This window comes from Bos mutus, chromosome 19 (genome assembly GCF_027580195.1).
Source record: "Bos mutus isolate GX-2022 chromosome 19, NWIPB_WYAK_1.1, whole genome shotgun sequence".
Classification (NCBI taxonomy): domain Eukaryota; kingdom Metazoa; phylum Chordata; class Mammalia; order Artiodactyla; family Bovidae; genus Bos; species Bos mutus.
The window spans coordinates 26,690,586-26,707,687 of NC_091635.1; the positions used below are offsets into that span (position 1 = coordinate 26,690,586).

Sequence of the window (17,102 nt, forward strand, 5' to 3'; positions counted from 1 at the left end):
GTCTCCAAGATAAACAAATGTTTATCAACAGCCCATTCTGCATGACATTGCTGTAGTGACTTTTTATAATTACTGTAACATAGGAAGCTGAATGACAGTACGGTGGTTTTCTTCAGACTGTGATTATGGGGAGAAGGAGCTCAAACTGGGAGAAGCAAGTGTATGTGTATATATGATGGTAATGAAAGGTTTTTACTAATTTCATCTCACCTGTATATTCTTCTAGCTTTATTTTACGTGTTAACCTGATATCATCAAACATTCTGTAAAATGTGTTAGCTAAGTCCATACAAAGTTTCCTGTTGTACAGCAAGATTATGTCCTAGATATGTGACCACAGCATATGTATTGTTCCCTCTCATCTTCCTTCTTTCTACTTTATTTTCATTAATGTTTTGATCCAACAGCAAAAAGGGGTGGGGAGGCTACCAACAGCCTACATATTAGAACAGTTCCTTAAGGAAGGAAATGGAGGAGATCTCAGACAAAAATCAGGACAATCATTTGAAATACATGATTTTAACACCAGCTGTTAGATCCAGAATGCAACTGTTTTACTTTTAATCACTTGATTTTATTTATAAATTGCGATTTCCTGATCCCAAGGTTTTTTGCTTTATATATATTTGGTTACTTATATTGATATTTGTTTATGTTGGGCAGTGTGTGTGTGTGTGTTTGTGTTTATAATCACATGTGATTTTTAAGATGGTGTTTAAAAGAAGTAACCCTTCCACAGCATGTCCTCCTCACATTCTTCCACCAGAGAAGAGGCCCCCTGAGCCCCCCGGACCTCCACCGCCGCCACCTCCACCCCCTCTGGTTGAAGGCGATCTTTCCAGCGCCCCGCAGGAGTTGAACCCAGCCGTGACAGCCGCCTTGCTGCAACTTTTATCCCAGCCTGAAGCAGAGCCTCCTGGCCACCTGCCACATGAGCACCAGGCCTTGAGATCAATGGATTACTCCACCCGACCCCATCCTAACAGGACTTACGGAAACACTGACGGGCCTGAAACAGGGTTCAGTGCCACTGACACTGATGAACGCAACTCTGGTCCAGCCTTGACAGAATCTTTGGCCCAGACCCTGGTGAAGAACAGGACCTTCTCGGGCTCTGTGAGCCACCTTGGGGAGTCCAGCAGTTACCAGGGCACAGGGTCAGTGCAGTTCCCAGGGGACCAGGACCTCCGTTTTGCCAGGGTCCCCTTAGCATTACACTCAGTGGTCGGGCAACCATTCCTGAAGGCTGAGGGAAGCAGCAACTCTGTGGTACATGCAGAGACCAAATTGCAAAACTATGGGGAGCTGGGGCCAGGAACCACTGGGACCAGCAGCTCAGGAGCAAGCCTTAACTGGGGGGCCTCAGCTCAGTCTTCTGCTTATGGCAAAGTGTATCGGGGGCCTACAAGAGTCCCTCCAAGAGGGGGAAGAGGGAGAGGAGTTCCTTACTAACCTAGAGACTTCAGAGTCCTGAAAGATTCCTTCCCTATCCATTCTTCCATCCAGTCCTCTGAACCTTTAATGAAATAATTTGCCAGAGCGAGGTAATCATCTGCATTTGGCTATTGCAAAGCTACCTGTTGTATTCCTTGCTCACTTGCTCCTAGCAAGCGACTTATAAAATAGTGATATTGGCACCAGTTCCTCCTGGATGGGATATAGTCAGAATATTTACTTCAACTCTACCTAGTAAATATAAGTAGAGAATATGGAGAGGGTCATTAAATTGAAAAGTAAATGTTTAATTAGTTCATTTCCTGCACTTCTTGAGCAGAAGAAGGAAACAGTTTCAATTTTGAGATGGCTCAGGAGAGGTTCTTAAAGTTTGGCTTTTTTTTTAATGGTTTCTTTTGAATTTAGGTTTTTTGGTTTCTTTCGTTTTTGGTTTGTTTTTTTTTTTTTTTAGAATAGTGTTCACAGAATTTGAGCTGCTCTTAGGCTTTTGCTTTAAGGGAAACAGAGTGACTGGCTGGTTTAAATAAATGTTTCCTTCCTCTCCACCATCTCACATTTTTGCTTTCAAGTGAACTCTTTTTTTACCCATTGAGCATCTTGAACATACCTTTTTTCCAAATAAATTGCTCATTCTTAAAGTTTGCTCCACTTTGAGAAGACATGCCCCCCCCTCTCCCTGCACGTGAAGCAGGTTGTAGAAAGTGGCATTCTTGGGCAAGTAGGAAGACTTTATCCTATCTCTTTACCTTTTTTATCCCATCTTTATAGACTCTCTCTCTCTCTCTCTGTCTCTCTCTTTTTGAGGCATTTGTTTGGAAAAAAAATTAATTGTTGAGATGCCCAAGAACCTGGGATAATTCTTTACTTTTTGAAATAAAGGAAAGGAAATTCAAACTCCTATATTGTTCTCTGTAAATCTTCAATTCTGAAATTTTTTTTTTTTAACCATGTTCTGATGGTGAAGTTGATTTGTAGATGCAAACAGCCTAGGACATTGCTGCTGAGGTAGGGTTAGAGATGATCCCTCCATACCTGGAGGGTTAGTAACATCAGTTAGCATACTGTTTACACATATTTTTTTATGTAAAAAAAAACCTTTGAAACAGAGCATTGTAATATTGTCAAAGAGGAAAAAAAATACATCCTGAAAATACATGGAAATGTAACTTAGTTTAGGGTGAATATTTTTCTGAAGATATATCACTACCTGAGACCTTTTTAAAAAAAAGTAATTTTGAAAGAGTATCCCATAAGAAAGAACAGTATTGACATACACACATATCAGCATGAATATCCTGCCAATTCTTTTAAAGATTTTCCTCCAGAGAGATTTGGTTTTGGTAAAAGGGGTTAAATTATGACTTCGTGGCAAGAATTTTGCTTTATTATCAGAAAATGAAAGAGGGGAAGACTTTCAGGATGGGATAACCTGGGAGGTTTCTCATTCTGGCTTCCAGTTCTGTGTGAGTACCAGCATATAATGTGTTTTTAAAACATACACATTTATAGAAATTACCTGCACAGACCTAGATGCTTGTGAAATGTAGGTTAGCCCCCCTTTACAAAGAAAAGGCAAAATGTGTTTCAGTATCTTGGAGAATAGTTTACAGAACTCTTAAGTAAAGTTTTATGTTTCAATGCCAAGTTCATATATTAAAAAATAAACACTACTTGTGAGAGAGAGATGCGTTAATAAAAAAAAAATGTAAAGAAATTAAAGAAGAATCCTCTTCTGATACTTACATAAAGACTATCTTCCCCTGTTATTGAAATAGGCAGATACCTGGTGTGTGTATTTCTTTATTATCCTCTGGGTTTTGGTCTGGCCTTGCCCTCAGGGCCAATCATTGATTAAAAAGAGAAACTTCTAGCCATTTTGGCATTGATGGCTTTTTATACCGGTGAGTCCAGTTAGATTTGCTAGGCTCACTGACACGCTGTTGGTAAATTGCATTAAAGTTCATCTGAACCTTTTGTCTGTTGACTTCTTAGTCCTCAGACATGGGCCTTTGTATTTTAGAATATTTGAATTAAAGACATTGGGCCCAACTCTCCCATTTTTGACTAGAGAACTTAAGCCTGGATCGTTTCAAAAGTATCCAGTGAGAAAAATTGGTTTTCCATCAAATATGAATAAAATCTCTATATATTTTAATTGTATTTTGGTTATCAGCAGTCATCAATAATGTTTTTCCCTCCCCAACTCTTAATTTTAATTATGCCAAATATTCTAAATAATGTACTTAAGTCTCCATTCCCCTATCCCTTCTATTAGGGAAGGGGGTGAGTGTGTGTGTGTGTGGTGTTTGTGTGTGTGTGTGTATGATCCCATTTCAACCTCCATCCCCAATTTGGGAGTCTAACCTTTCAATAGAAAAGATCTGGCAATTTTGACTATTTCTAAAGGCAAAGGGACAAAGAAACTCAAATATCCTGGAATATCTGTGTGGAGGAAGAAAAGGTATTTGGTAATTTTTCAGCTATGTTATCTATAAATGTGATGGAAGTAAAGTTTTGGTGGAATTTCTACTTGGGTATTAGAAAATTACAAACCAAATTAATTATATTCAGAAGTGGTTTTGGTTTTAATTATTGAACCATGGGAGATATTAAGTCCATTAAACACATTATTTTGAACAGATGAGAAATCTGATTCTGTTCACAAGTGAGAGGCAAAACTGGTTTGACCATGATCATTTTTGTGGTTTTGAAAACAAATTTGCTTGACCCGGTTTCTTTAGTTTCTTCTTCAACTGTCCATTGGAATGATAAGAATTTGAAGAAAACATCAAATCTATACGCTTAAAAGCAGGGCAGTTAGCACAAACTTGTAAGTAGGACTTCTTTTAGCTTATGCCATAGACATCACCCAAACCACTTGTGTGTGTGTGCGTGTGTGTGTGTGCGTGTGTGTAATATGCATATATAGTTACAGTACTAAAATGGTTACCAGCAGGTTTTGAGAGAGAATGCTGCATCAGAAAAGTGTCAGTTGAGACCTCATTCTCCCTGATTAGGTTACTGACACTATTCCTTTCTCTCTCTTTGTTTTGCCTCCCATTGGGTTTACTTTGTTTATGTACAGATATTTTGTAATATATTAAATTTTTTCTTTCAGTTTATAAAAATGGAAAGTGGAGATTGGAAAATTAAATATTTCCTGTTACTATACCACTTTTGCTCCATTGCATTTACTTCTTAATTTGTACCCTTTGAGCAGATCTAATTATATATATAAAGGGCAATTTTCCTCCATTTTATGCTAGGGGTGCTGTGTCTCAGAATCTCTGTAGACTCATAGACTACCAGAAAAAGAAGTTCTTAGGGTTTGAAGAGGTGCTTCAAAACATTATACTGGGAACTAGAAAATAAGAATTGGGGGAAACCATAAGATGTGATTTTCTAAAGTAGAAAACCATTGTACAAAAGTAATGATGGTGCCAGGCCGTCAAAAGAGTTGAGCTTCATGTACCCTGACTCCTTCTGAAAGGAGAGGTAAGTGGGTTTGAGCTCAACCGTCATCAAAAGAAGTTGGTATGAGGCTGTTTAGGCCAAAAAATAATCTCTTCAATCAGAGACCCTCATCCCCACACCAGTTCCTGTGTTACCATGAGTAAGGTCAGCATGGGGATGGATTAGTGTTCCCAGCTCTGTTGAGATTTCCTGATACATTGCCAATCCAGGAAGTAAGTCAAAATTGTTGATAGGGGTAAAATTCCTGTTATTTCCAAAACTTTTCCTGTCTCCAACTGAGGAGAAAATTGCTTTCCCTTCTCTTTCATGGTTTAAGACACACAAGACCGAACTTTCCCTTGTAATGTCTGTTGCAGTCCTGCTAGTTAGGACATAAGTAGACAGGACAGGAAAAGTATCAGGAGACAAGAAGAGGGGACATAGGTATCAGGAAGTTGTGTGTGGAATAAGCAATCATACAAGATTAAGGAGTACAGCAGAACAAGGAAATTAGGAAGAAATCTAATTCAAAAACTGGTGATGAGGATTGCCAGTGTATTTTTGAATCCCCACAGTTTAAGTATGATGTTCCCTTGCCTGTGGGCTGTCATATCTTTACCCAAGGAGAATGGAGAGCTCAAGATTGTTCCAGTTCCTGGAGTCTTGTGTTTCTTGTTAGTCTCCAGAGAAAAGGAATTCATTTTCAGTCTTTTTATACTGCAAGTTCATGACTAGGAGTGTGAACTTCAACCTAATAGAGAATATTATTTCTGCTTCATAGCAATGACAGTCTTCAAATCTTGGCCTGAAAGCTGAGGACCTATCTAAGCTGGACTTTTTTCTCCATCACACTCAAGGCTATTTCTAAGTAGGAACCATACTGTTCAGTACCTAAATTTCTTAGGCACTATCTTTTCCAAGATAGGCATCCTTAACTGTGTGGTATGGTTAATGCCTCAAGTAAGTTAACAGTTCTTTGTGCTGAACTGGGATTTTCATTATTATTAAAGATTGCCCCATAGCTTGACTTTTTTTTTTTTTTTTTTAAGGTTTTGAATTACTTCTCTGTTCACAACTTAGTCATCCTGAAGGGCTAGGGGAAATGGATGTGGGGAGTTCCTCAAGCAAGTAAATAGTCAAACATTCCAAAGGAGAAATGAACTGCTAAGTCTCCTGGTTGTCCTGAGAGGAAGAGCATTCCTGGACACTTTGGTTAATTTTTCTGTCCAGGTGTGGCATTTCTAGTGTTCCTATATAGCCTTAGTAGTACTCAAGTGAGAGTTTACTCCAAGCCAGTTGGGGGAGGTTTGACACCTAAAGGAATCACTGGTGGTACTCCGCCACACCTCTCACCATGTGCAGCTAGCTCTCCATCTCCTGTCCGTCCACTTCATTTCCTATCTTTCTTTTCTCCACTCACTTCCCAATTCTCATGCTTTAGTCCTGCCAGAGATATTGATTGCTTAATCCTGCAAGGAATTTAGAATTACTGCTGCTTTGTAGTTTTGAAGGGTACTGAGAAGCAATTCAGGAGACAAACTTAATGGGGTGAAAGGTGAAAGAAAAAGCAAAATAACTTTCTTATTGCTAAGAGCTATGAAAGGAGCTTTTAATTATTGCAGTACTTTATGTTGTGGAGTACAAGAGATTCTTTAACTGGTCAACCTTCACTTCATTCTCTTCCCTTATATGCTGAAACTTGCTTTTGCTAATAGCTCAGTTGCAGATGGTGTCTCTAGGAAGTAAAGCTTGGTGAGAAGAGAGCGAGCACGTGAGGGTTGCTCTGATGCCCTGATGATTAATCAGTAGGTTGCCAAAACACTTGACCGCTGGATTGCTCTCATATCTCTGTCTCAAGAATTAGTAGTCTAAGGCTGAAAGAAAGAGGTTGATACACAGTTAGTCTTTAATACTTTCTAAGTGGGTAGTTCTTAATAAAGCTGTATGCAGCCCTCAGCCACATCATAGTTCTCATTCATCATAGAATGAGAAGGTATAACCATGAAATCAACTCTTTTAGACATAAGTTCCTTCGGACCTGAAAATAGTTAGATATGGGGATGTTGTGCTCTGGTATGGTTGTAACTTGAAGATCATGTTGATAGTTCGAAAAGAGTGAAGGACATTTTATCCAAGTCCAAAATCACCCCTGAGGGAGGCAGCATGGAGAGACCTTTAGAAGGCTACAGTGTAGCAGAGCAAAGTGAAGAGCTGAGCTAAACGTCTTGTCTTTTAGGAGCCTTTCTGATGGATTGTCTCAGGAAGAGGATCCCTCTTGTGTTTGATGAGGGACACCCTTGATTAGGGTCAGCTTGTGGACGGATAACCCTCTCCACCAAGGCTTATGCAATTTTGAATGCTTTTGGCACTGGAGAAAAGAGGCTGAATTCAGAGAGCTAGAGAAAACTTAGGAGCCTGATCCCTTTTATAAATTCAGGAGCTTCTAGGTTTGGCCTTGAATTAGTATTTGCAATTTCTGTTAGGGAACCAAAGTTCTCATATAAAATGAAGCAATATGAGAAGGAAATGGAAATAAAGGAAAGAAGGGAGAACTGGAGAAGTCTGGTAGTGGGGCTGCAGAAAGAAACAGTGTATAATTGCTTTTAAAGAAGAGATAGAGTGGTAGGCAAAATTGTGGTTGGGGTAGTGAAAGGGAATAATTGCATTAAAGATTCACAGTTTATTTCAAGGAGGCCCCATTAAAGAGTAAAGCGTCCCCTTGATTACAGTAGTGTTACCTTTATGGTTGGAGGATCGGCCTGAAACCCTTAAACTGAGGGATGCTGTGCAGACAGTTTCACTCGGGAAACTAGATTACATTAAGCAAATAATTTATATATAGGACATTTTGCTTAGCACTGCTATCTTCGTAGTTCAAGAGAGTATTCCAGGATTAAGGAGGAAATGATATGGATATACCAAGCTAAAAATTATTTGTATTTTTGGAGTACTAACATTCCCCTGCAGGTGGTTTTATATGTTTTAGGTCAACCTGGAAACTATAATGTTATTCCTCTCCCCTTCATTTTAGATACAAGTGAGGATGATGCATAGAAGAGCAAACAAACCAGAATATATGAATCTGAGTCAGAGAATGCTAGAGCTACAAAAGGGCATTAATTTGTCTAGTTTAGTGCCATCGTTAGGCAATGAAAAAACAGACCTAGAAAGGTTGAGAAAGTATTGGGAGTAAGAAGGGAGAAAATGGTGACTAACATTGTCTGGAACCTACTATATGTTGGGTATCCCAGTACCTTTGCTTTTATTATCTAGACTATTAAGCACCTTGAGGCTAAAGAATGGAAAGGATAAAAGGCAAGTCCTTATTGTTCTGAGCAATATGTAGGAGATAAAAGGAGGTGGCAGGTCACTTTTTCCTGTCAAATCACACAGGACAGGGGAGCCTGGTGTGCTGTAGTCCACAGAGTTGCAGAGTCAGATACGACTTAGCGACACACAATAACAAAATCACACAGGGCTAAACCAGAGGAAGTGGTGTCAGTATTTGGAAGTGAAGTTACTCTCAGGAAGTACTTCCTAAGTAGTTGAGAGCGACTCATGAATAACTTCTCTATTCCAAGGGACCTTCTAAAAATGTGATGGTCAGAGACCAGCTACAGGCAAGGCTGGTAGGAAACAACCTTACTGTTGCCTCTGGGATTGATTTGCATTCTAGAAAATCAGGTCATGACCTGAGAATATAGGATAAATCTTAGGGAACAAAATGGGACTTCTCATCCTAAGGGGGCTTCAAAGAAAGCAGTATATATACTATGCATTAAGAAGATAAAATCCTATGGTTACTGTACTTTTTTTTTTTCCCCAATATTTTTGTTTTGTTTTGCAACACACTTTGAAGTCATGAAACAATTTGTAATTTTGAAAAGACTCAGTACCAAGCTCAGTGTTGGTAACGGCACGTGGCAGCCTGAGAGTTGACATTGTACAAAAATAAGTTTGTATTTGATGTAGTTGTTTGATATGATATTCCAAGAGTTATACCTTGAGGGTTGCTTCTATGGGGAGCAGTAATATCATTAGCTGGATCATGTCCTGAGTACAGGGCAACTTCTGGGGAAGATTATGGGAGGGTCCCATCTTTGGAAGCTTCTGGGTCTAGTGAGAGATGACTCTTAAAGTTGAGTGGGAAGTGGAGAGATTGGTGTTTATAAGTGAACACACTGATGCAGGTTATAAAATAAAACAGTAACCTAGTACAGAGGTAAGCAAAGCAAAGAAATAATGGGAAAAACCAGAGTTAACCAGAAAAGATTCTTTGAAGGTAGTAAAGATAGAGGACATGAAACAGAAGGGAGGAAGGTGATTGGAGAGAGAAAACTTACAGAAAGTTTCTTTTGTGTTTTATGCAGAGGGCTATGAATGGAGTAGTCAGGATAATAAAGGAAAAAATATTAGGAAATGAAGGAACAGTCTTGGTGGCCTGAATGGGGAATTTGATTTGGTAAGCAGCAACAGAATAGAGCATGATGAGATGAACACAATGTTCAGGACTTTTGCAGCTATACTAGGTCATGGAAGCAGAAAAACTTGCTAGGATATTACTGTTCTTGTCCAGATGTAAGGCCCTAAGAGCTGCAACTAGAGTAAGACAAGGGGAAGGAGAAGAGAGGGGTCAGTAGAATTAGCAAGGCTTGATGATAGTTTGGATGTGAGGGGAGAAATACAAGATAGGGTAAGGATGATAACCTCAGGACATATTTATACTGTTCATGGTGATGAGATTTTGGAAGGAGGTAGCTGCTTTGTTTTTAAGAAGTAGAAAATGTTTATTAACCAAATAATTGATGGGATATGTCTGTGTTCAGTATTGCAGAGTTTAGTAGGAGGGATAGCCCCTGGAAAATAGTTGAGTGTGTGCTATGTGCCCAGATGGTCACCTGCACTCTGTCTTTTTCAGATTGGAGAACCAGGTGAAAGAGAGTTGATTCCTGGGGTGTACCCTCAGACTTCAGAAATGCTATCCCACTCTGGATCTGGGAAAGAAAATACAGTTTTTTTGCCAGTTTCTTCCCCGTTAATGCTTTGGAAGTGGGATATGACTAGCCTGTGGCAGCATGTGCCTGTGGATGCACAATTCTCTGGCTTGATTCTTGGAAGGCCTTTTTCTCTCCCTCCCTAGGGGTCATTTGTATCTCTGGTTCCTTCTCCCAGAGCCATAAAGTGGGAGCCCCCATTTATTAATTGGGTTGGGACTGGGGAGGGGGTCGGCGGGGGACTCTTTAGTGCAGCAGGCGGGGGTCTTCCCGAATGAGGCCATTAGCCAGCCCCAATGGCAGCTGAAATGGGGCTGCAGCCAAGTCCTCTCGGTTTCAAAAACCCTCCATCGCCTGCAGCAGATCAGAACAAGGCCTGCGGGAACCCTTAGCTTCTGATTGCAGCTGTGAGGAAGGACAAAACAATTTATAGGAAGCCAAGTAGCTCCTGCCTCACTGTCTCTTCCTTTCTGACTCTGGGGAGGGGAAAGACCTGGATGCGGTGTCCCCTCCCACGATAGCTTCTCAGACAGCACATATAGGCCTAAAGTAAGAGAGAACAGGATGAGTGTATGTGTATTGACAACATCTACACCTATGCTCTGGAAGTATTTACACATGTCCGTGCTTTCTTCCATCCACACACAGTTGTATTGGCTTAAGCAGTCACTGGTTATACAGAGTTCCCTAGGGCAAGGCCAAATGTGTGCTCAGACTCTTAAACAGTCTTAAGTTGTGTGTTGGGGGCAAGGGGGGGTGTCATGCTTTTTTGTGCCCCATACCCGCCTTGTCTCATCTGCTTTGTCAAGATTCAGAGTTAGAATTAGATTACCTTTTTAACATCATTTCTTCATAATGAAAGGAGTTTGGCCTCCTACTGGAACTCACTTGTTCGTCCCTCAATTTAAGCCAGCTTGAGAAGGCAGGCATCTACAGAGGAGCTTCTCTATGCTGTAGCCCTGAGAGAAAAGTATGAAGGGCAGGAATACTTCACTTCCTGATGGAAGGACAGTATGTCTTCTTCCTCATAGAATCACAGATGACCAGTGCTAGAAAGGAAACTAGAGACCATCTAATTCAACTTCCCAATTTATGGAGAAAGAAACTGAGGCTTAGGGAAACGAAATGCCTTGTCCACAGTCTCACAGTGAGTTAGCAGCCGCCAGCCAAGACTAGAAGCCAAGAGTCTAGGATCTTAACCTATTGAGTATAGAGCCTCCATTTTTAAGAGCATCAGTTCCTGACAGTCCTGTGCTTCCTCAAGAAAGAAAGTAAGGCTGTGAGATTTGGGGGGCAGGTCAGGAGGGGAAGGACAGATAGAGGGGGAAAGTTAGGTTAAAAACTTAGTAGAAAAACTGAGAAGCTTTATATGTTTTTACCTCAAAGACCCAATGACATGCAAATTGTACGACTAATTTTTATTTAGAGTCAAGAACTCTGGCTCGTTGGGAAGCAAGTGGCAAGTCATAACCAAAGATCCTGATGCCTCAGAGTTACCCCAAATTCAGGGAGCTTGTTCCCAGCCATCATCCAGGGGTTGGATAGTAGGAAAAGATCCTCAGAGATTTTGTGAGGAATTTACCCTAAATTTCAACTCAGGCTCCTTTGCATTATAATACAGCTATATTGAAATAATCAGAAGGAAAAGAGAAAGAAAACATCTCAGTTGCTGGGAAACTAAGGGGAGCTGCTGAATGAGAGAAGGGATTATGGAACTCAGTAAAATAAGATACTCTGAGATTACAGGCAAATTGGGGGCGAGGTGAACTCTACTCCTCTCCCTTATGTTTTTAGTTTTGGATTGTTGGTTTTCTTCTTTGGTGGAGCGGAAAGAAGGTGGTGTGCTCCACAGTGACCTGAGTCCTGAATAGTGTGCTCAGCGGGCTGACAGGCATGGCAGTTTCTAAAGTCATCTCACTCTGGTGCTGAGACTCCCTTCCCCTCTTTGGGCCTCTCCCAGATGTCCCTTCCCATGCTTATTTTCTGGGCATATGAGTCTGGGAGCCCCTGAGCCTGGAGGGGAATGCTAACGAGTTCCTAAACTGGAAGCAAAATCTTGGGAGAAAGGCAGCTTAGAGATAGATCTAGGTCTAGGTTATAGGTATAGGTCAGAGAGGCAGGGGGTTTGCAAAATGAGTTTTGATTGCTGATGACAAATAGATCCCAGTACATATCTTTACATTTTCTCCATCACACCGTGGTTCATAGCACAGGAGAAATGTGAAGTTGGTCCCCATGCAGATTCATCCCTACATAGGGAATATACAAACCTACCTGCCCAAACTGTGTCAAATCTGCTGTCCCACAAACCTCCTTTCTGTCTCATAGAAAGTCCTGAGCCTTTCTTTAAGAAGATGTTTTGGACAAGAGAGCCTTCAGAACAATCTGATTATCTAATCTAAAATTAGTTATCCTCTTTTGAGTCACTTTCTTGCATTAACTTTGCATTCACATCGAACCTTCATTGCCCTTTATAATTCTGGGTTTCAGAGCTTCCTTTTATGTTGAATTCCCAATTTTTCTCTCAAGTAAAGGAAGCATAGTTTTTACTTTACTAGACTGGGAGCTACTTGCCTGGAGTTAGGAATCTTAGAAAACTTAAAACTGGCTTTGATCGTGTACTTCAGGTTCATCTGAATCTTTCTCAGCTCTGTGAAGTAGAAGAGTGGTGATCATCGTCATCATTTTACCTACTATGGCCGTGCTCCTTGAGTGAAAGAGCATATACCCTTTTTGGTGTCTGGTCCCTTATCTCATGTCTAATGTTACATGTCATTTTCTTTTACAGGTGACAGCAGCAGGAGGAGGAATGGCCCCTGAGGAATTTGGTAATGTCCATTAGTTACCTGACATCCGGAGCCTTGGCAAATTCACTCTCTTTCACAGAGTTTCAAGCCAGGTAGGGATCTTAAGCTAATCAGAGGCCACTGGGCTGCTTTTATAAGGGATTAACACTTAAACACACACACATACAGTCTCAGGGAAGTTCTTAGTCCCAAAGATCTCCAGGGGAGTTACCTTAGCTTTTTTTAAAAATTATTATCCATTATGGTTTATTATAGGATATTAAATATAGTTCCCTGTACTATGCAATAGGATCTTGTTTAATCCTTCTGTATTTAACAATTTGTATCTGCTAGTCCCAAACTCTTAATCTATCTCTCTCCCTTCCCCTTGGGCAATGACAAGTCTGTACTCTATATCTTTAGATTCCACATGTAAGTGATACAGTGTTTGACTTCTTCTTTCTGACTTACTTCGCTTGGTGTGATAATCTCTAGGTCTATCCATGTTGCTGCAAGTGGCATTGTTTTATTCTTTTTATGGGTGAGTAGTATTCCATTGTATATATGTCCCACATCCTCTTTATCCACTCATATATTGATGGACATTTAGGTTGTTTCTGTGTGTTGGCTATTGTAAATACTATGAACTTATAGGGGTGTATGCATCTTTTCAGATTATAGTTTTGTCTCGATATATGCCCAAGAATGGGACTGCTGGATCAAATGGAAACTCTGGTTTTAGTTTTTAAAGGAACCTCCATACTGTTTTCCATCTTGGCGGCACCAATTTACATTGCTACCAACAGTGTCAGGAGGGTTCCCTTTTCTCTACACCCTCCAGAGTTTGTTATTTGTAGACTTTTTAATGATGGTCATTCTGACCAGTGTGAGGTGGTACCTCATTGTAGGTTTTTTTTAATTAATTGGTTTTTTTTTTGGCTGCCCTGGATCTTTGTTGTGGCTCACAGGCTTCCTCTAGTTGTGGCGAGCGGGAGTTTCTCTTAGTTGCAGTACACAGACTTCCCATTTCAGTGGCTTCTCTGGTTGCAGAGCACAGGCTCTAGAGCATGAAGACTTAAGTAGCTGTGACACATTAATTAATTGCCCCATGGTATATGGAATCTTCCCAGACCAGGGATCGAACCCATGACCCCTGCATTGGCAGGCAGATTCTTAACTACTGGACCACCAGGAAAGTCTCTCATTGTAGTTTTGATTTGCATTTCTCTAATAATTAGTGATGTTGAACATCTTTTCATGTATCGATAGAGACATGTCAGTAGACCATCTATATGTCTTCTTTGGAGAAATGGTTATTTAGGTCTTCTGCCCATTTTTAGACTGAGTTGTTTTTTTTGTCACTGAGTTGTATGAGCTGTTTGTATACTTTGGAAATTAAGCCTTTGTTGGTCACATCATTTGCAAATATTTTCTCCCAGTCTGTAGGTTGTCTTTTTGTTTATAGTTTCCTTTGTTGTGCAAAAGGTTATAAGTTTGATTAGGTCCCATTTGTTAATTTTTGCTTTTATTTCTATTGCCTTAGGAGAGCTTTAAATTTTTTTTTGACTCTGCTATGGTGTCCTACCTTCTTTTTAAAATAAAATTTTATTTATGTATTGCTGTGCTGGGCCTTTGTTGCTGTGCATCAGACTTCTCTAGATGGGGGTCTCCTCTCTGGTTGGGAGCACAGGCTCTAGGGCGCAGGTTCAGCAGTTGTGGCACACAGGCTTAGTTGCCCATGGTATGTGGAATCCTCCCAGACCAAGGTTCAGACTCACGTGCCCTGCACTGGCAGGCAGATTCTCAACCACTGGACCACCAGGGAAGGCCAGTGTCCTACCTTCTGATTAGCAGTTCCTCCCTCCTAGCTAGAATGGGCAACGCCCTTTATTGACATTAGTGGTCACTTCATCCCTGTTCTTATCTCTTGGTCAGCTATTACTCAATAATGTGATGCTAATATCGGTTACTCTCAGCCTCTCTACAGCACCTGCCTCACTCACCCACTACGTCATTCACACATAGCCCTGCCTTCTTTTTCCCCAAGAAGCTATTTTCTCTGTCTTCTGAGGATAGGACATTGATGTCCCTTTTTTACTACTTCTCATCTTTCTCCACATCCTTCCCAGGTTTGATGGGAGATCCCCCCGTCCACACACTGTGCAGGACACCGGAAGTAGAGGTCTGCCATCCTGCTTATTCCCGTCCTCAGTGCCCAGAACTGAGCAGGTCACCAACCTACAGTGCCTACCCCTACCCTTCTTCCAGCGAGGTAGGTGCTCTCCTCTCCCTACCCTCCAACCCCAAACAGGATCATATTTCTCTCTGGGAATATTTCTGTCTATTGTTAAATATCTCCAAACAAATCAGGAAGGCCATGTTTACTCAGCTCTCTGGCTTGGTGACTTCCAGCCCTAATTTTTAGAGCGACGTTCCTAATGTTAGATACCGTCCTCTTTTCTGTAATTCAAAACCATTTCTCCCATTTAGTGGGTGAGGGAAGAAAGGAGCAGTAAATGGATAGTGTTAGGGTCTAATGACACGCAGCCCTTCTCAGGGTTGGAAGCCTGAAGTCCCAGATGTGCATTCTACCCTATGGCCTGGAACCTTGGGGAATAACTTGAATCTTTTGAGGGAAAGGTTTTTATCTTGTGTCCATTCCTGAGGACAAGGATCTCAGACTCTTAAGAGTCTGTCCCTGTTCATTCCAAGACACATCCAGGGAGTAGCAAATGGATCACTGTAGGGCAGAACCCATCAGTAGGTAAAACTCAGTCTCCAGCTTAGGAGGCAGCTCTTGTCTGGCACCTGTAGGGAGTTGGCAAGGGTTCCAGAGCCTCTCCTGCCGTTGTAGTTATCAGCTTACCCTTTTGACCTTAGATCTCCTCTGTCAACAATCGCTCTTTACGCGTGCAATCCAGACAGTGTAAGCAGTAGGCCTGAGCAAATGCCAGCTCTGGGTAAGGTGCCCCCTCCCCTGGTAGGCACATACCTTGAATTGGAGGTGAGGCAGTTAGGGTGGGATGGATGGAGAGTTAGGTGTTAGAAAGTAGGAAATGTCTCCGCAAGTATTGGGTACCTGGAGTACCGTGCCTGCTGCTAAATCGCTTCAGTCGTGTCCAACTCTGCGACCCCAGAGATGGCAGCCCACCAGGCTCCCCCGTCCCTGGGATTCTCCAGGCAAGAACACTGGAGTGGGTTGCCATTTCCTTCTCCAATGCATGAAAGTGAAAAGTGAAAGTGAAGTCGCTCAGTTGTGTCCAACTCTTAGCGACCCCATGGACTGCAGCCCACCAGGCTTCTCCGTCCATGGGATTTTCCAGGCAAGAGTACTGGAGTGGGGTGCCATTGCCTTCTCCGTGACTACCCCTCTGTCAATCTGGATGTCTGATCCCTCGAAGCTTCTGGGCCACTTGGGCTGCTACAGCCTTGGTTTTTGCCACACGAGGGCGCTGCTGACCAATTAAAACTCCTGCCCCTTAGCGGACAGCATTTGGGTGAAGGGAGAGGCGGGACACCACACTCTTTCCCTGAGACGGGTGAGAAACATCCTCAGAGAGCCTGAGTCCAGAAGCCCAAGGAGCCAGAAGAATAGTTAATTGTTCTTGCACTTGATCTTCCTTAAAAAATGGCCTGAGACCCTGAATGCTCTTCCCTAGTGGACTGACATGTCAATAGATTCCCAGTCAAACCTGGGAAACCTCCTAGTTTTAGGCACCAAACACCTTGTACAGGTGTTTCTTTCTTTAGGGGTGTAACAGGCTCCACCTGTCCTCAGCCTCTAGACAGTCACTTTCCAGCCCAGAGTTTGGAGGTATCTGGGTTTTCAGAGAGAGAAAAAAAAAAAATCTCTTATGATAATTGTTTCAAAAGAAGTAGCTCTTAAAGAGTTAACTCTCTTAAGAGGAAGGAAGAGGACTGAGAAGACTGAGAGAATAGCAAAGTTCAGCCTTCTATGCCCCCATCACTTCTCCCAGCACAAACCTGCAGGGCTCAGATGATCTGAAAGATATTTACAGCCTGAGTGTCTAAAGGACACCCAGGACACTCTGGGACTCTGTGCCAAAAAAGGTGCCAGAAAGCAGGATGGGATGGGAACTGCTTTGGCCCTTAAGCCTCATGGTGCTCCCATATGTGTATTGGCTCCACTAAGGATCCAAGGGCCATGGAGCCCTTGTGGGAATGAGGTCTCCCACATTTGGTCCTCAGTCTCCAGGAAGCCCTTCTAGGCTGAACAGGCTAAGGTATATGACAGAGGTTCTCCTCCTCCCTCCTACCCCCATGCCCGAGGGTCCCTCCCCAGGAGGACAGCTTGATTAAACAGTCGGTGCTGCTGGAATTGCTGCACAGCTGGCGCTCCCCCCAGCACCCCGAGCAGAGCAGCAGCGCAGATTAAAATCTCCAATTAGCGTTA

The 17,102-nt window shown here is 41.9% G+C and overlaps 1 protein-coding gene across 5 annotated transcripts in view; it reads left to right on the forward strand.

Annotated features, from left to right (window-relative positions):
• CDK12 (cyclin dependent kinase 12) overlaps positions 1–17,102 on the forward strand; it is a 61,480-nt gene that overhangs the window by 37,858 nt on the left and 6,520 nt on the right. For 2 of the 5 annotated variants that reach the window (XM_005897996.3, XM_070389778.1), the window contains exon 14: positions 740–4,629. In XM_005897996.3, coding sequence (XP_005898058.1) covers positions 740–1,452 — 713 coding nt within the window. In that variant the 3' untranslated portion in view covers positions 1,453–4,629. Of the gene's footprint in view, positions 1–739; positions 4,630–12,690; positions 12,802–14,817; positions 14,961–17,102 lie in introns of those variants that run through there. The other 3 variants (XR_011467991.1, XR_011467992.1, XM_005897997.3) reach the window with 3 other exon arrangements.